Raw genomic sequence first — 19,004 nt, forward strand, 5'->3', positions numbered from 1 at the left:
AAAAAGGGCCATGGCTTTGGGAGACATGTTTGTCCAGTAAACGTGTGTGTTCTTCTCTCACTTCTTGCCATTCCCCTTCCTGTTTTCTCCAGACCAAACTGGCCTTGCAGAAGCAGCTGACCAAGAGTTTGACAACTGGCTTCCTGCCCAGCCCCCTCACCCCGCCAACTCTGTGCACAGTGGCAACTAACCCACTGGCGTTGCGCCACCCAGTGGGTACAACCACCTTCATCCAGACCCCATTCCTGGGCCCTGCACTGTTCCGGCCTGCTCCGGGGCCCCTGCGGGCCACACACACACCTATCATCTTCTCCCCCTACTAAAGACTTGACCCACTTCCCATTTGAGCTCCACCCCTGTCCCTTTACCAAATCCAAGGCCCTCCTTAAGTGTGACCCATACAACAAAGGCCACACGCAAACTATGCAGCCTGCCTGACTTAAAATGGAAAGCGTGCACAACTTCAAACTCTCGAAAGGCCATTATGCCTAAGAGCTGTTCTTAAAAAAGGCCAAGATCCCCCATCATGCCTTCTTTCTGCTCCTCTTAAAATTACCCAAGGAGCAGGACAGGCCTCCAGACAGTGACTGGTGAACTGAGGCCGCTTTTATAGCCATTTCATGGGTCAACGTGGTTTGAATTATGAATATTATTGTGTAATTTATTAGAGAACAAATATAGACAAGTCTAGATGTATGTTTAGTGTGGTTGCCACAAAATAAGGTCCCTTTACTTGATGCTCTTATAAAACATTTTTAACGTATTGGTTTGGAGGTTTGATGAAAGGTCATCATAGGTCATTAAAGCAGCTGAACCCAATCCAGATGGTTGCACGTGCCACTCTCAATGATCAGCGTCTTCAGCGAAGTTGCTTAAAGGATCAACTGAGGTCAAATGCTGAGGTTACGTTGCAGTTGGGATACGGCAATTGTTAAAGCAAGTCTGGAGAATTACCTCCACTTAACTTTGAGCTTTTATGAAGGATAAAAGTGACTGCTATTTGTGGGTAGAGTGTGAATCAATAACTACATACAGTATACTCAAGTGTTAAAACCTCATTAACAACATTTTGCACCTCCAGCCCTCAGCCAAATACTGCTCTCCCAGCCCTTAACTCTTACGATTAAAACACGTCTCTCTTTTTCTTTCTGAGTCACAGCCACAGTCATAGCCCTCCAGATTTCTTTCCGTTCCCGTATCCCCAGGATTAAGCAGTCTTTACAGTCCAGAAAAGGTCAACTTGTCAACTTGACTTTCTTTCAATTTGCAAATCTGTCTTCAGAATGATTTTTTGCCCCAGTGCATCATTCACGCAATGCAACTTGTACATTATGTTCTTGCCAAGCTGGCGGCATGAAAACATTTCTGCTGCTATGGATGTCTTATATTGCAAAACGCCATAGTTTCTTTCCCCTCATGACTGCTGTTTTTCTTTCCCTCCACCCCGCTTTCGTCACCTCGCTGTTGCCCTTGATTTTCTCCGGCGTTATCTCAGCATGAGATGATGAGCAGCAGGGAAAGCGACCCCCCCTCCCCCTCCCCCCTCCCCCGGTCACAAGCACAACACTCGCACACATAATGAAAACACAATGGATAACTTGAAGACTTGATGGGATTTCAGAGCTTGATAAAAAAAGTTTGGATGACAGTAGGTGGGGAGGCTGCTCAACCAGTATTTGATTGACATCGTCTTGCAGCGTCTGCACACACGTGGGCGGGAACAAAGCACAGTGCCATGGCAACCACATTAAAAGCACCTTAAAACTAATTTACCTAAAAAGCAATGGAAATTGTGTTTATATTAAGCTTTTTTTGTGTATGTTCTATGATCCCATGTCAATTTCAGTGATCATTTTTTTTGGGAAAAAAAAAACAATCAGGTGAGAGCGATCACGTTATGGTTTATTAAGGACTATGATAAGTCTCACATTTAAAGCAATACATTCAATATGTTTATGTTTATGATGTGTTTCCAGTGTATCAATGGCTTTATCTATTCTCTACTGTAAACACCTGTAACGATGTATTATGTATTCCAACACAGCCAAGGGCCAACTCTGATATGTCAGCGAAGAGTCATTTGAAATAATGGGTTGTCCCGGTGCTGCCCTTGATGCTTGATGCTCATGGTCAGTCTCCACATGTTGTGACTGTGGGCTGAGCCCGTTCCATTTATAGCTGCTCTTGCGCTGCAGAGAGGGTGCTTCAGCGCCATATGACATTGCTGTTTCACTCTTTAGTGGAGCAGAAGACCCTTTGTATGACTTCCACTGAGCAAAACATTGCCGTCATAGTGAAGTGTTTTGGATAAGTGTCACAAGTGCAACATCAAATGTCATATTGCTGTTTATGCTAGTGTGCCGTCTCCCCCTCCCACCCTGAATATCTGTTGACATTCACCCTTCCTACGCCAAAATGGACTCTTGACAAGATCTCACGAGGACTCGGAGCACACACACACAAGTAATCCTTCCCTCGGCGCTTATACCAAATCATGTTCTCTTAAATTACAGTAATGGAGCAAATCCTATGCATTTCCCATTGTGCTACGCGTGTAGTTGTGTGTGACACAGCAGTGCCATCTGTCGTGAAAACCCTATAACTGCCATCTACTACTAGAGCTTGTGATCCAATGTACGTTTGTGTTGAAGGATCCCCCAAGCCTTTTTTTGGACAGGCAAAGCCACCGGGTCTCCCTCGCCATACTAATATGATTCTCCCCAGTCGCACTACTCAGTGAACCAGCCAGCCTTTAATCTTCACTGTATGTTTGTTTGTTTCTCTCGCTCAGTGGGAACTCTGACCTAAAGAAGTGAAACTTTTTCTTAATATAAAGAATCTAGAGAAGGCAAATTATATGTAGAAATCCTAGAGTAACTATAGAGATTTTACCAGAGTTGCTATCGTTATCTGTATCATAAAGAATTGCTATCATATAAGAGAGTAGATTATGTTACCGTAGGCTCACACAGGGAAAGAACAAATGCTTTGCTTTATATTTTGTTTTTTGTTTACATGGTTTTTGCCGAAATGTGTTTTTTTTTTAAAGTACAAGAGAATATTTAAACAAATTTTTTCAGCGTGTTTTTTTTTCTCCTTGTTGACAATGACTTAATTAATAATGTAATTTTAAGGCCTTTTCAGATCCTAATGTCACATTAGCCAGGCCTTCTCAGGGGTGACAGGTTGAGCAACTGCTAACATGACCATCCATTCAGGGTATCCCTCCAAAGCTCTAGAGAGCAGGAAACACTGTACAAATGGATGGATTGACAAAAAACAAAATAAAAAAATCTTACAGTGCTGTACATTAGAGAGGAAGGGGTGGATTTTGGAAAATAAAGATTTTAGAACTTTATGTGTATGTTTTTTAGTGTTTATGGAATAATATCTGTGTGTGTGTGTGTATCCCTTTGTGTGTCTTGGATAAAAATGAAAAACAGAAGCATCCCAGAAGGCAGAACTTTAAATCAGACTGATATTTGAGCAAAAACAATATGTGTGTGGGCGGGCGAAGAAAAAAATGGCAGAAAACTCAGGAAGATGGTTGCTAATGATTAAACAGTGACAACACAAATGCTTAGAATTCTGAAGATCAATATTTCACTTACAGTTACATTCCATACAGTTGAAAGACGCTTCAGATGTTAACAAAACGCCACTCCTTTTAAACACTCTGCATCAGAAACTAGCCAACTGAAATAAAAAGACTTTTTTTACTGGTCTGCAGGTGCAGGTTTTCTGGCTTCTTAGAAAGTGTGCAACACCCTCACAGCATCTGCTCATGTGGTATCCCACAGCTACCAGCTTCTATCCATTTCAGGAACAACTTCTTACAGCTAGACCGGTGACACGAAGTATAGGTGGGAAAGCAAATGGAAACAGTTTACAGCTACTGTGTCTGGGAACTGCTGCATTTGTGGCACACAGAGGAGCGATAGAGTAATATACCTGAGTGGCTGATATGGTTTAGAGACAAACTAATCTTTATCTTCAGATGAGTCTCCACAGATGGCCAAAATAATACATTGTATTACCTGCAGCTGTTGCGGAAGATTTAATGCCAAACAATGAGTCCTCCTGGATTGTGGAACAGCAGATCACTGCTCTTCCACATTTAATATGTATTTGCCAAAATGATACACTGTTGCCTGTCTGTGCTGTTCTTATTGAAGCCAGCTTTGAAATACCGAAACCAAGCAAAGGAGCATCTGGTCTGGACTCCTCGCGTGAGAGTCGATAATCGTGCATTTAGCTCGGTTTGGTCTGTATTAATTTCCCAGTTTCTTTAATGTTTTATTTGATGAGAAGCCCTTGAATTGTATATTGATGTTTCCCTTTACGCCTCAAGCCAACATGTCAGCCCTTTGTGGAAACAGCAGATAAGCACAACATTAAGCTGGCCACCTCCTGCCGTGCCAATCAAAGAAAAACCATTGGAGCCTGGCACTTACTCGAGCTCAGTGATAGGGCAGAAGGATGCGATGACCTTGCTAAGCTGTGACACTGGTGTGTCTGCCATATTGATCCATTATCTTATCTGACTGCTCTCCAAGGAGAGAGTGACACTCTTGTCTCCTGCTGCGGTCAAACACTGCTCCTTCAGTCAAGAGTCAAGCTACACTGCTTCTGTGTGTGTGTGTGCGCGCATGTGTGTGTTTATGTAGTTTTGTTTGATTTTTAATAATTTATAAGATGAACATTTTCTGTAAGATTGGCCTTAATATTCTTTCCATGAACAATTATACACGTATCTATATTATTTTAAATAAAAATGAAGATAAATGTAAAATTTCACATGGTTTAACCTGGTTTTCTTGTTTTATTTTGGATTTTTTTAAATTTACATCCTTTACAGCAAATAACTTTTTTAGATTTTATTACTCCTACAACAATATAATATAGTTTTAAAGACAGGAAATGTGACTTCACACACATTTAAGATGAGAAATTTCACAATCGTCACTAGTCAGAATGTAACACAGAAAAACAGCATATCTCTATTGCAATATTAATAAACAACAGATAGTCCTAATTATATTCAAAACACTGGGATGCTGTTGTGCTGTAAAATAGAAGAATCAATAGTGCCGTATTGATGCCGCTGTTTGTGGTACAAAAAAAACAAACAAATGGAGACTAGAGTTTGTTAAGCAGTGAAGTAAATCAATTTGTTCTTCAGCTTCCACTTTACTTTATTGATGATAAATGGTCTTTCTATTGACTGGCGACACGTTTTGTCCGCTTGTTCCCAAGTGTTCGTCAGATGTGTCGAACACTTCCTACAGACTCACTGAATGCACATAAACACATCGTGGTTTAGGACAAAATACAAAAAACAACTTGATCTTGTCTTTGGTTCAAAACGCCTTCAGCCTGACTTATTAAGATGAACTTACCCTGTGCTTTCAGGACAAATGCTCTGTCTCACAAGCTCGTGGGCAGTCAGCACAACAACTAGCATGCGACACGACTGATGGCTTAAAAGCAGCTGATATTTACAGCTAGAAGAAGGTCAGTAGCTCAGAGAATAAAGGTGGCACTGATATATAAACTGCTCGTGTTTACTGCTGTGTGGAATTGTTTTGTTACCCTGGTGTTTCATGACGGTGAAAATGAAAAGAGCATCAGTGCGGCAGCGTCCATAGTGGAAGTAGTTTTTTTGTTTTTCCTTTGAAAAGACAACGAAATTTAAAATGTTATCTATTTTATGGGTCCCCGTGAGAGCTGGATGCTCAGCCGCAATCATGAGTCACACTATCATGCATCAGTAAAAGAGTCAATGGCATTGCATTGCCTTGTTGCCCTGTGACTGTGACTAGCAAGTAAAAATCTTCCCTTTTGAGGTTAGTGTTGTCAAAAGGAGGAAGAACGTTCATAAATCATCCAAGCAAGTGACAAATCAATCCTTCCACAGTGAATGTTTTAGAATTTGTCTTGTTAAAATCTTTTTTTCTCTCTCTTTTTCTGTCTTTTATGCGGGTCAATACAGCCACTGAGCTATTACACAGAGAGCCTTTGACAAGAAAACATATTGGCATTTTACAGAAATCTCTTCCTCGCTTTTTGAGCTTAGGGGCATGAAAATTAACACCATTGTGTACTGTCATCGCCCAAATGTATGGTACAACCACTGAACCATTTTGAGTGCAGTAACATTATTGCACTGGATCAATTCTAGGCCATTAAAAAGAACATGATTGAAATGAGATGGTACATGATAACACCCTCAGGGGGAAACTAAGGTGAGCGTAATATAATTTCTTAAATGTTCCACTTGAGGTTTTCTCATTATCTTGCATTAACCTTTCCAGTCAACATGCCTGTTTGGAGCCGGCAGATCATTTCCTTTGCTGAAATTTCCAGACCCTGTCTAACTGACATTGTTTCTGCTAAAACTTCTAAACAACAGATGAATGGAACAAAAATAATTCATGTTCCAGTAACACTTTTTATCTTTAACTTGTTTTAGCTGTGAAATTGCAGATCAAAATCTACTGCATGTTGGTTTTGGTGAAATGTCAGGGCAATGAACCAGTAGTCATTATTGTCCATGCTACCCAGCATGGACACTAGTAAATTCAAATATTATTCCTGGATAGGGGTCAGACTTAATTGGACAATTGACCTACAAGCAGTTTCCTGACCTTCATGACAAATGAAAGAGACATAATGTTTTCAGTTGAGTCACAGTGTTGAATTTTTATTTTATCATTTTCATTGTAATTTTAAAAATGATGCCCAAAGAGAAATCAGTGCAATTAGGCTGAAAAAAAAAAAGCTATCAGAGAGGTGAATGCACTGCCCGGCTCAGATACACAAACAGGCCAGAGAGACCACAGGAGGACACTAAAGTGCATTGTGACAGAATTATTTCCACTGGCAAGAGGACCAAATTTGACTTTTCCGGAAAGCATCTAAAAGACTTTGTAGAGTTCTGGGGAAAAAAAAATCTTTGGACAATAAGAAAACAATAAGAATTTGTATTACAATGATGGGAAGAGAAAAATATGAAGACAGAGAGAAACAGCTGATGATCCGAAGCATACTCCATTATTATTCGACTTGAGGCAATGTATGCTGGCAACGTTATATATGGCTGCCAATAGAACCACTTCACTAGTATTTATTAATGATGTTATCGCTAATAAAGGGCACAGGATGAATCCTGAAGTCTACACGCCTATACTCTTTATCCAGATTTGGCCAAATGCTTAAAACTGATCAGTGTTTCATGAAGCAAATGGATAGTGACCCAAAGTGAAATGCAAATGCAGCCCAAGAGTTTCTTAAGGTGAAGAAATGGAATAACCTTTAATAGCTCCGTCAGTCAGTCCCAACAGAGCTTGATTTTTGGTTAATAGATGGAAAACTGAATACAAAAAGACCCATAAACAAGCAATACTAAAGGTGGCTGCAGTAAAGGCCTGGCAGAGCCTCTCAAAGGAGAAAACTCATCCAAGTATTAAAAACAATTCTATCTAAAATTATGTTAGTGTGGCCAATTAAAAATGTCTCCAATTCCTAAAAATCTGTACGTCAATCACACAGGTTGTTTGATTTAACACCTGCTTAATGTTGTGTACTGAGGCAAAATTACAAGTTCAAAACTCATGGACTTAACCGGAAACCCTCCATGAAACACAGAGAGGAATTTATTGATTTACATCGGCAGAAAACTTTGTGCCTCACATAGACAAAAACCGCCTTTAAAAAACAATGTCTGTCTTCAGTAAACAAAAGTGTTTGCTACGTACTATAGTTTTTGGTTATAGGCTAAAGTGCAAATCTTGTCTCAATCTATTCACATAGTTCAGAACATAACTGCAGAAAATCAGTTGCTGCTTTTTGTTTCTAATGTGCTGGACAAACTTGACTCTATGATGTGGATTCCAGTATGTCCAGATGTATATAGATCCTAGTGTGATGTTAAAAAAAATTGTGTATCTTTCTGTTCTGTGTACTGTTTGTTTGTATATGTGTTTTTCTGGCTGCTGTTAAAACCAAATTTCCCCTTGTGGGACAATTAAAGGATTATTCTATTCTATTCTACAGTTCCTTACAGTGACCACTGGAGGGCACCAAATTCTCCTATTTCAGTTTGTATGTTTCAATCAATGACTGCACAGTCACTGGTTTCAATGGTACGTTGGTCTACGTAGGTTCTCATTCATGCAAGTCGTGGTGGTCTTAAGTGCTTGAGTTGAAGGGAGCTGCATTTTTTAAGCTTCTCCAAGCAGGCTCACCTCCCATCTCCCATCTTGATAATCATTGACCCACCCTGTCACCCACATTTAAGTCCACCAGCTCTAAGGCACTCTTGAGAGGCGTTTCAACCCACACTCATGTAACCTAAAGGACTCCAATTAGAGGTGAAACATCTTAAAGGCGTGGGCAATTAATTTTCCTAAGGGGCCACATGAGAAACTGGGACTGTTGTGCAGGGCCACCCACATCACTCGTGGTCCTTCAAATGCCATGAGTCTATTTTCAAGCGTGTGAAGACAACAAACATGTTTTAACTGATATTAGATGTGGCTTGTGATAATCAATTAGCTATAGTTGAAAGTCAAATGAAAGTAGGGTCTATTTACAAAACCATGTGAAGATCCTGTTTAACCACAAGATCAGAGACCTACTGCAATAAAATAAGTGACAGCAGAGGTTGGTTTTACTCAAAATTTCTAAATCGGATTAAATCTTCAGTCTTCAATTCCAGCTTCTGTTTTTTGAGTTTTACATCTTACTGACACAATTTTGTAAATAGAAAAGTAGAAATAAGAAGAACAGTGCAGAAAATAGCAAACAGAAAAATAGAATGACACTTGTTCTATGTTGAATTACCTAACCCACAACCACAAATTCTAATTAGGCACAGTCAAAGGCTTTAATCTGTTTACAAAACATGCAAACATCTCAAAAAAGCACATTTTCAGGATATTTATACAGAAAGGTTAATCTTCACAAGAAAAAAAAGCTGCATGATATAGTGTTGACAGACCCTGGAACTGACAAATTTTCACATTTCCCCATTTTAGTGAAACTAACATTAAAAGCTGCTCATACATGACTTCATGCTACACCAGTCCAGTGATAGGTTCTACTTTACACCTCAGAAGAAAAAAAAAAACAATACACCGATTTCATCAGTGACGAATGAATCGTGTTGACATTGAAATGGAATTTAACTAAATTGAGTGTTCTCTTTTACATGCAACAAGAAAAAGTAGCACTTCAGCCTGCAGAAACATTGAAATATCATCTGACCATCTTGTAGTCAGACTCGTCACACCCGTACAGAAAGCTAAATGTGATAAAGAATCTGAGTGATTCACGTGACAATATTAAACAGTAAATCTCAGCAACAAACGTGTAAGGTGTAACAAATCTCCACATCAACAGACAGGACAGTTTATGTACAATATAAATAATGCATCTATGAAACCCCTTCAGTCATCATTCCTTTTCCAATATGATATTCAGCATTTGTGTGATGCAGTTATTGGGTAACATTTGAAACCGCTGCCATTTTTGGTTCAGTCTGTGTATACATTTCGTGCACAGGTTTACCGAAAGAAAAAAAAATAGTAGCCAGTGTACAAACTATGTGTAAGGTCCTTCGTCATCATTACAGTGAGCCTCAAGTGACTATGATAGCTTAAATCTCTGGAATCTCAAATATAAACTGAGATCAAAATGATGATTGTCAGTAGATGAAGAGCTACAGTATGTAGCTCTAAATCGCACAGTCTATCGCACATGTTTATCAATGCAGGTGAAACAGTTTGAACATTTTTCTACCTGGAAAAAATGGGAATTATTTGAGAACGGGAAATGTGATACAGATACAGATGACAGAGACATAAAGAATTTACAAAAATCATAATTAGTTAAGAATTTTGTTTTTAACAAATATGAAATGTAGGTGTTTTACTAATATTAAAAGTGCTCGCTGTTTACAAAGATCCATACAATCATCCTGCCTTCCTTCTCAACATAATTTCTCCGCCTCAAATTTTTACTAAGTCAATCCTTCATGTTGATAAAATATATATGTTTTAATAAAACAGGGTTCCCTTTAACACGCCTCCCCTTTCAAAAGCTGTTTCGGATATTTTAGCTATCTGTTGAACCACTGCCCTTATTCTTATTGCGGCTGAGAGGGAAAGTGGACTTGCTCTGTGGCTGGGTCATTTTGCTGGCGAGGTAGACAAAGGGTTCAATGAGTGTACGTCGGTCCACTACAGACACCTCCCACAGACGCACCTTCTCATTCTTCGCCCAATTCTGGGCCACGTTCAAGTCAACTCTCCTCTCTTCCTGCTTGTCCAGTTTATTACCCAGCACAACAATGGTTACCTATAGATCAGATTATCAAGTTAGTTCCATATTAGTCACTCTACAACTCTTCACATTGGAGTTGTGTGCTTCACGACAGCTGCTGTGGCTTCAGATACAGCAGATTGTCTGGTGAGAATTCAATATGACTGGGAGGAAACAATATTCAAATTAATAATTTAGAAATATCATCCCAGGACATAGGGCGGATGAATCAATATCTGGCATCTCTGGCTTGCTTGCTTCTTTAATATCCCAGAGACCTGTATAAGACCCAAAAAGCTCTCAAACTGCTGTGTCATGAATTTACAAAGGCTTGGCATCCCTCTTTAAGTGCACATTAATGAAACATGACCCCCAAAGCAAGGCTACAACAATGACTAAAGCCTGACAACTAATGTTACAATATTAAATAACAATGCATTCTGCATACTGGTGCAGAATATTCTGCAGCTTTATGTATTCTATATTGTACTGTTTTTATCCATCCATTTTCTTTCCCTTATCCAATTTAAGGGACAGCCTGGACAGGCCCTCAGTTTAACGCAAGGCAAATAGAGAGATAAACAACCAGTCACACTCACATTTACACATAATGGCAATTTAGAATCACCAATTAACCTAACTCATGCATGTTCTTGGACTGTGGGAAACTAGACAACCCAGAAAGAACCCAAGCAAAGATGGGCAGACAGTCACACAGAAAGGGTGGTGGATTAAAACCTAAGACCTCCTTACTGTGAAGCAACCGTGCTAATCACCACACCACCTATTCTAAACCTTTTTATGTATATCTATTTATTAAAAAATAGTGATATATTAGATATCACATATATTAGATGAGCCACACTTTGAGCAGAATATTTATGAGGTTTATAATAAACACAACTTCTTCTATTCTGAAATTACTAGAACAGAACAAGTAACTGTGAGGTGTACCAATCAAAACCCATGCCCTCACTATACACATTAATTGTATTTACTGCTTACCTCTTTCTTGTCTCTGTGGCGATCAATGTCTTTCTTAAGGGCCTCCATTCGTTTAAAGGACTCTTTACTATCAATGCTGTAGACTAGTACGAAGCCATCAGCAAAAGTGTAGTAATGTCGGGGAAACTCCATGCCATCCCGGAGTCCACGGGTGTCATAGAAGCGCACCTGCTCTCGTGTGCCACGGTCAGTTTCTATGGAGCCAATATAGATATCCTCAAGGGTCTCCATTGGCTCTGAACCTACCAGGAAATAAACAAAGGTGAACACAAATGATGTGATATGCTGCACAAATATTAAGATGACAACATTATAACATGTCTTAGATGTTATAAACTTTTAATACAACTGTTAACTCACCAAGCGTTGAGTTAATTCATTGAAACTTTTTATAGCACCAAATCAATTTTGATACGTTTTAATCACGATTTCAGTTACGATTACATACTGTCACATTAGTTATAAATAACTAATGGACGACAGAGAGAATACTCACTCAATAACATCAACACTACTGCAAGTCGACAACAAATTATATTATGCTTTTCTGCGACCACTCGGGGATAAACCACATTGACCATACGTCATTTGACTCATTGAGGTAATATATGTTAATGTAGGGAAGCGACATACCTGCAACATGATTGGCATACAGTAGTTGTTCTAACACAGCCGTTTTTCCTACTGCGGCTTGACCACAAACCACCACTTTACAGCTTTTACCCATGACGGTTTCTCACTCTCCAGTCTGAAAATCTGTTTAGGACAGAAGAAGCAAAAAGCAAAAACTACCCAATTGATCAAAGCCATTACTTAGAAACAATGCAAAACACAGCGACACGGTACGCCTTATTTGGTTTCCTTTGTAGATAAACTGTGCTACTATGCACACTACCTAACTTACAAGTTAGAAGAGCCCACTGGCAAAAAAAAAACTTTTATCTGACATAGTTATTTTAAGTTTTTGCGTCGCAAACGGTAGCTAATTTGGAGACGTTTGTACAAAAAATAGCTTAGCATTAGCTTCGGGAAGACACAAAACCACTATATCACAAAACCAGCCATTAATGTTGCCTGTATATGACAAATTCTAGTAAAACGTGTCTTCAAAAATACACACGCTGATACTTCTGGTTATTTTGCCGACATTTGTTTGCTAATTGCCATAATTTCGCTTGAGAAAACGCTTACCTTCCCAAATGTGCTACTTCCTGTTTATGTTGTACGTAACGACTGCAGTATGTAGCCCCGCCTTTCTCATTGACGGCAAAATGGCGACGGAGAGCTGTGATGCTGTGAACATGGACCCTGACATGGAACTGCTCAGCGATGAAGAATTAGAAAGGTGGTGGAAATTACAGCTGTGTTGTCAGCGAATGAAAAACCCGTATATCAAAGTCTTTTATTGATATGTGTGCTCAAAAGCCCCCGTCGTGTTAATTTTCTTGTCGCAACATGAGAGCTTACCAGCGCGCTACCGCTAACAGTTTAGCTAAATTTGGCCCTGGAAAGCATCTAGCTCGGTTGCCTTCCACTTTAGCTAGCCCTTGTGTTGGATTTCTGGGTTTCGTTCACTGTAACATATGCAAGTTGGTGGTTAATCGTTAAGTGTAAAAGTTGATTGGAGTTAGAGTTTTGCTTTCACATCCCAGAAATGACCAAAGCTGGCTAATTACTTAATGGCACCATTCAGTTAATGAGTGTTCGTGATGTGAAGTATGACAGGCCTCCAAAAAAAGTAACGGCAGTAGCCCTTCAGGATGGTGTCATATGTTCCTGGCTCCGTCTCATTGCTGCGTGTTGGCTGGGAATACATGCACTCTGTCCTGCTAGTTTGACTTGTTCTATGTTTAGCTAACTCAGTCCAGCAAACTGTCAAATGCACATTGTGTCATTCTTTCTTTACTCAAAAACATCAATATGAAAAAAAGTAATTACCTACCTCTAGTCAAGAAACAATTCAGCAAGTCTACCTCTACTTATCTTACCACCTGTCATGTGTTTTTCTCTTCTCACTTGTTTTAGATTTGCCTGCAAGCTTTATTTGATTTCTGTCTTCCTGCCCATTTCTACACAGGGAAGCAGAGAGCTTCAAAGAACAAGGCAATGCTTTTTATGTCAAGAAGGATTATGCAGAAGCATTCAATTATTACACCAAGGCCATTGGTAATTCTTTCTAAACAATTTCAGTATATATTTCTGTGGATAGAAGCTATGCTAATTTCTCATGTGGACGAGAATTTAACATTTGCATCCAACATGTCCCTGGTAGAATATTAATAAAGTTTTCTCAATTTAACATAACAGATATGTGCCCAAAGAATGCAAGTTACTATGGAAATCGGGCAGCGACACTAATGATGTTGTGCCGGTATAGAGATGCTCTAGAGGATTGCCAGCAAGCAGTACGACTAGACAACACCTTCATCAAGGTGGGTTGAGGAATTAAAGAAATTTCATATATATATATAGTAGTGAGAATTGTCCTTTGTAAATATTTCTAACAAGCAATGGCTTTAGAGCAATACAGATTTTTACATAGACTTGACTGTCACCAGTGGTCTATGTCTGTAGTATTACAAGGCCAATAAACACATAAGCTCAAGCACTGTTGTTGGTTGTAGTCTAGAAATATATTACATAACAGATAAATATTTTAGAGGCAGTCATATGTTTTTAATGAGGTTGGTCATTACAGGGTATTATCACTTTAGGCTGTGAACTATAAATCTTTTACTTACAGGGCCATCTGCGAGAGGGCAAGTGCCACCTGTTGCTTGGGAATGCTATGGCTGCCAGCCGTTGTTTCCAGAGAGTTCTAGAGCTGGAGTCAGACAACAGCCAGGCCCAGCAGGAGGTGAGTTGGCCTCAGTTTCAGAGAGCGTGACCTAACAACTTGGACATGATTATCCACTATTAAATTGGCTTTGACCAAGCCAGTGAAAATAAAGAGCAAAAAAAGGTTTGAATGGAAATCCAGTAGTAGCTCACAATCACTTGTACTTATTCTGACCTGGATTTAATAAGCATGGCACTCAAGAGACTAGCATTTTCTGAAAAGCACTGAAGTTCTTCCTCATGGTTACTGAATACCATAAATTCCTTTGGCAGCTGAAGAATGCAGAATCTATCCTTGAATATGAGAGAATGGCAGAGATTGGATTTGAGAAGAGAGATTTCAGGATGGTAAGCTACTCATTAGATACAGTTTTAGTTGTTTTTTTGTTTTGTTTGTGTGTGTGTGTGTTATTTGTGAGGTGTATTATGTCATAAATACCTACCAAGTCAAGCATCACGTACTGCAGGTATCTGCTTGTGTTTAGGTTGTCTTTTGCATGGACCGTGCCTTGGATTCTGCCTCCGCTTGTCACAAGTTCAAGATACTAAAAGCAGAGTGTTTAGCCCTGCTGGGGCGATACCCCGAGGCTCAGTCTGTAGCCAGGTAAGAATGCACACTTGAAAAGATTTATTTATTTTTTGACATTATTGTCAAAGCGATTTAACGGGGGAAAAGTCACTGAGGTGTGTAGTTGCCCTAACATGAAGTACAACAAAACAGTATGTCTTTATCAGACAGGGCCACTGAAACGTGCAAGCAGTGATTTCCATGCAGGTTGAAGAACTGTCAGGATGAAAAATCACAGCTGGACAGGGCACGGATCCTTAAATTTAATCACTCCGATTTGCCTTGAACATGAAGATTCCTTGTTGTGTTTATGTGTAGTGCTTACTATATGTTCTGAATAGTGAGAACAGTGATTGTCATGATTTGACAATCACTGTTCTTCTGATCTTTACTAGGTTGTCTGTAATACATTAAACAGTTGAGTTTTCAGAAATGAACTTCTCCTTTGAAGATGGTGTAACAGTACATTTTTTAATGTGATTTACTCTTTTTAATTGCACTTTGCCTGTAATTATCTGTTTTTATCCAGTGATATTCTTCGAATGGACTCCACTAACGCGGACGCTCTGTACGTGCGTGGTCTTTGTCTGTACTATGAAGACTGCATTGATAAGGCTGTGCAGTTCTTTGTCCAGGCCCTGCGTATGGCTCCTGACCACGACAAGGCTCGGCTTGCGTGCAGAGTGAGTAACTCAGTAGCTAACAGTTGCACTGCTTTAAATTTAGCAAGGGGGGAAAAAAATCTCCTTCACCAGTCTGCTTGAGGTTTCAGTTAGCTCAGAGGAGCTTTTAAAGCTGCTGTATGAATTTTGTACCCAGAATGCCAAAGCGCTAAAAGCCAAGAAGGAGGAAGGAAACAAGGCATTCAAGGAGGGAAACTATGAGGCAGCATGTGAGCTGTACTCTGAGGCACTAACAATAGACCCTAATAACATCAAGACAAATGCAAAGCTGTACTGTAATAGAGCTACAGTCGGATCAAAGGTAAGACATAAAATTGGTTTCATTAAAATATGTCATTGTAGGCATACAGACACCACAGGTCACTACCTTTTCCTATCTCTTTGCCTCACATGTTCACATTTTCTTTGAAAGCTCAAGAAACTAGAACAGGCCATTGAAGACTGCACGAAGGCCATCAAACTGGATGAGACCTACATCAAGGCCTATTTAAGGAGAGCACAGTGGTATGCCGAAGATTTTGTTACTTTGTTGCTAGTAGACAGACCAACTTGTATGTCATTTGGTTTCTTTAAGCAGAAGCTTCACTTTTTTACCTACACTTTTGTATTTTATAGTTCAAATTGAGTAATGAATTGACTGAAAGACTTGTGCTCGGTGTCCTGCAGCTACATGGACACAGAGCAGTATGAAGAGGCAGTGCGGGACTATGAAAAGGTTTACCAGACAGAGAAGACAAAAGGTGGGGGCAGAGATATTACCACCTCACACTGCTCCTTTTCCACATATTGGCACCTTTGGACTAGTATTAAGTTGCCACTTTAGAGACATTACATAACTTTTTTTTTTAATGCAATGCTTACTAATCTACATGCTGTGTGTTTTTGACTTTATTACATAGAACACAAGCAACTCCTGAAGAATGCCCAGCTGGAACTGAAGAAAAGCAAACGGAAAGATTACTACAAAATCCTCGGGGTGGATAAGAACGCAACAGAAGAGGAGATCAAGAAAGCTTACCGCAAACGGGCACTTTTACATCACCCAGGTGCTTGATTTCTACGCAGAAAGAGAACTAAACATCACATCAATGAAGAGTCCTGAATTGTAGGGGGAAGTTTTTCTGCAGCAAATATGGCCATATAATTTCCAGTGAAAAAAGATATTTTAAAACATTATTTTAGGGAACTGTTTTTTTTTTTTTATTAAATCTTATCTTTATTCAGACATTTGAAATGAAAATCAGTTTAGATAATCCTTCAAAATAACTGCCTAAATAAGTGACATGGGTGATTTTTGGTATGGCAGCTGAGCTGTGAGATTTGCTTCTAGAAGGACTTTGAGTTAAATTACCAAATATAATACTGCTTTTTTCCCCCTCCCTTTAGACCGTCACAGTGGAGCTAGTGCTGAGGTACAGAAGGAAGAGGAAAAGAAGTTTAAGGAAGTGGGCGAAGCTTTCAGCGTGCTTTCTGACGCAAAGAAAAAGTCTCGCTACGATACCGGACAGGATCTAGAGGATGACGGCATGAACATGGGAGGTGAGCATATGGGTCGGTCTCAAGGATGATCAGATTGAAATGATACGAGAAAATTCAGCCAGATAGTTCTGTGTTCATGTCGCGTCTTGTGTTTTCTTTCTTTCCAGATTTTGATGCCAATAACATTTTCAAGGCATTCTTTGGAGGTCCAGGGGGTTTTAGTTTCGAAGGTAACATATGTTCTGTTTGAAAGTAAAAATCTGTCCCTCTGCCAGCCATTTGGAAGGAGTCCCACAATCTGAGAATACCCTAAATGCGCTAATGGGTTTGTTTTTATTATTTTCAGCATCTGGACCTGGAAATTTCTTCTTCCAGTTTGGTTAATTGGAAGAGTCGACTACCTAAACAGTTACTACATCAGGACTTTCCAACAATGTCAACCCCACAACCCATCATCTGTATTTAATAACTGACTGATTTGCAAGTCAGTTTCCTGTATATGCCATTGACTGAATGAATGCAACCCAATGCAGCAAATGCCCGTCTAGCAAAGGACACCAAGTTGGCTCAAACTGAGTTGGTAGTTTTACTGGTTTTGGATTTAGTTTTCTTCCTTCCAGAATTAAACAAACTTGAAAGTCGGTAATGGCTAACAACACTGGTCCAAATAGTCTGGATTTTTCAAATAGGAAAGATTGCACAGCTATTATATTAGAGCTTTTAGGGATCCATGCAGGAAGTGCCATCCTGGGGAAAACTCTCGAGCAAGCTATTATCCTGCTCATCTCAACTTACTGCTGAGGGGGGGTATTCTCTGCATGACAGTTAATAACTTGCTCAGTGATTTGTGATGGAAATCACTGAGCAAGCTGCACCATCCTTGTTTTTTTTGTTTTTTTTGACGAATCTGTCACACAGACAGTTGGCTGCTACGAATTCGCACTGAAAACTGCCTCCTTGTCATAAGCCTTTGGGAGCACTCAATCTTCTTTTTTAAGTTGACAACAGCTGGAGTCTAGACCTACGCATGTAATTCAGCCGAAGCACACTAGAAAGACGGCAGAGGAGACGGCCGTGCTGGTTTTGTTGTCAGCAAAGTCCCCGTCCCTTCTGCTGTTTCACATTTGATGTTGCCATTCACAGATTGCTGCATTGTACATTTTACTGGAATGTAAAGTGTTGATTTGTGATAATAGTTGAGTTTCTTTATTTCCATTTTTTTATCGTCATAATGTATATTTATTGTAAATTTGCTGTCTGATATAAACGTCAGCGTAAGATGAAGATGCTCTTCTCCTAAGATTGAAAGAGGCACCCACCATGAACACTACGTTGGGAAAAAAAATAACCAAAAAAACTCAGGAAGATGATTGGTTTGCTAGATCTGCATGGCATTTTAAGCTCAAATAGATTACAGTATACAGTGGAGGTTATTTGACATTGAAGCTGTCTAATTTTATTCAATGTAAGGTGGAGGCATCTAGCAAAAGTGACAACTTTATTGCTCCACATAAAGTGAAATCTGTTTGCTGTTGTCCAAAATGTTCAGGTGCTGTGTGATGATTGAAACGTAGGAATGTTTAATCATTTCCCCATTAGTCCATTGGTGCACTTGAGTATGAAGAGTGTCCTCATTTTGCTCTGATTGTTTTTGCTCTTTATGGTGAGACCATCCACTCTTTTCCCTGGAAAAGTACCAGCCATGACAATAAAGTTGGCCTCCTCTGGGATTCCCCTAGATTGATATCTTTCTTTTTTTTTTGGAATCATTAGTTTAGAAATATTGCATAAAGATACCGTGTGGTTTTACAGATTGCTGTGGGAGTGAGTCCTGCAATTTGGTATCATGCCAAAAAAGTGATGTCCTGTATTTGCCAGAAAAGAATGATGTATCTCATGAATAGAGCTGCAAACAGTTATTGGAAAAGTGACTTTTATATGTCTTATTTGTTCTAGTAAAATCTCACGAACATTAAAAATGTCTTTTTCAAAAGAGATCTGACCAAGAGGGCAACAGAAATTAAAACTTTAAAAATATTTTAAGTTGACAAAAAAGAACTGGAGTGATTAAAATGTGAACCACAGAGTGGGGAAAATATCACAGAGTC

General features: G+C 39.4%; 3 protein-coding genes across 7 annotated transcripts in view; 2 read left to right on the top strand and 1 right to left on the bottom strand.

The window, feature by feature from the left end:
• Positions 1-3,329, top strand: part of znf385c (zinc finger protein 385C) — a 144,671-nt gene extending 141,342 nt beyond the window's left edge. For all 4 annotated transcript variants that reach the window (XM_087839961.1, XM_087839963.1, XM_087839962.1 and 1 more), the window contains one exon: positions 93-3,329. In XM_087839961.1, coding sequence (XP_087696087.1) covers positions 93-323 — 231 coding nt within the window. In that variant the 3' untranslated portion in view covers positions 324-3,329. The remainder of the gene's footprint in view (positions 1-92) is intronic.
• A 5,533-nt stretch (positions 3,330-8,862) lies between these two features.
• Positions 8,863-12,576, bottom strand: nkiras2 (NFKB inhibitor interacting Ras-like 2). Of its 2 annotated transcripts, none has more exons than XM_006798249.3 (4): positions 12,520-12,576; positions 11,962-12,084; positions 11,329-11,570; positions 8,863-10,359 (listed from the first exon to the last, which is right to left on the bottom strand). In XM_006798249.3, the coding sequence occupies exons 2-4, from the start codon at positions 12,053-12,055 to the stop codon at positions 10,117-10,119; spliced, it is 579 nt and encodes a 192-aa protein (XP_006798312.1). In that variant the 5' UTR covers positions 12,056-12,084; positions 12,520-12,576; the 3' UTR covers positions 8,863-10,116. The 2 variants fall into 2 exon arrangements, with proteins under 2 accessions (XP_006798312.1, XP_035766792.1); XM_035910899.2 differs by having other exon boundaries at positions 11,962-12,116; positions 12,520-12,543.
• On the top strand, positions 12,528-18,626 carry dnajc7 (DnaJ (Hsp40) homolog, subfamily C, member 7). Its single transcript, XM_006798248.3, has 14 exons — positions 12,528-12,673; positions 13,406-13,494; positions 13,636-13,760; positions 14,072-14,185; positions 14,440-14,514; positions 14,652-14,770; positions 15,264-15,417; positions 15,554-15,718; positions 15,830-15,921; positions 16,084-16,157; positions 16,317-16,463; positions 16,804-16,956; positions 17,064-17,126; positions 17,243-18,626. Exons 1-14 carry the CDS (start codon positions 12,528-12,530, stop codon positions 17,278-17,280), a joined length of 1,554 nt encoding a protein of 517 aa, XP_006798311.3. The 3' UTR covers positions 17,281-18,626.
• Positions 18,627-19,004: the final 378 nt, after the last annotated feature.

The sequence above is a fragment of the Neolamprologus brichardi genome, chromosome 4 (genome assembly GCF_056152115.1).
Source record: "Neolamprologus brichardi isolate AB-2024 chromosome 4, ASM5615211v1, whole genome shotgun sequence".
Classification (NCBI taxonomy): Eukaryota; Metazoa; Chordata; class Actinopteri; order Cichliformes; family Cichlidae; genus Neolamprologus; species Neolamprologus brichardi.

Bases quoted from the DNA above. Each gene is read 5' to 3' on its own strand.
- nkiras2 (XM_006798249.3), bottom strand. From the start codon at position 12,055: ATGGGTAAAAGCTGTAAAGTGGTGGTTTGTGGTCAAGCCGCAGTAGGA. The intron at 11,571-11,961 runs GTATGTCGCTTC...ATTTCCTGGTAG, and splicing joins GTATGCCAATCATGTTGCAG to GTTCAGAGCCAATGGAGACC. The intron at 10,360-11,328 runs GTAAGCAGTAAA...TCTGATCTATAG, and splicing joins GCCACAGAGACAAGAAAGAG to GTAACCATTGTTGTGCTGGG.
- dnajc7 (XM_006798248.3), top strand. From the start codon at position 12,528: ATGTGCTACTTCCTGTTTATGTTGTACGTAACGACTGCAGTATGTAGC. The intron at 12,674-13,405 runs GTGGTGGAAATT...ATTTCTACACAG, and splicing joins AGCGATGAAGAATTAGAAAG to GGAAGCAGAGAGCTTCAAAG. The intron at 14,771-15,263 runs GTAAGAATGCAC...GTTTTTATCCAG, and splicing joins GAGGCTCAGTCTGTAGCCAG to TGATATTCTTCGAATGGACT.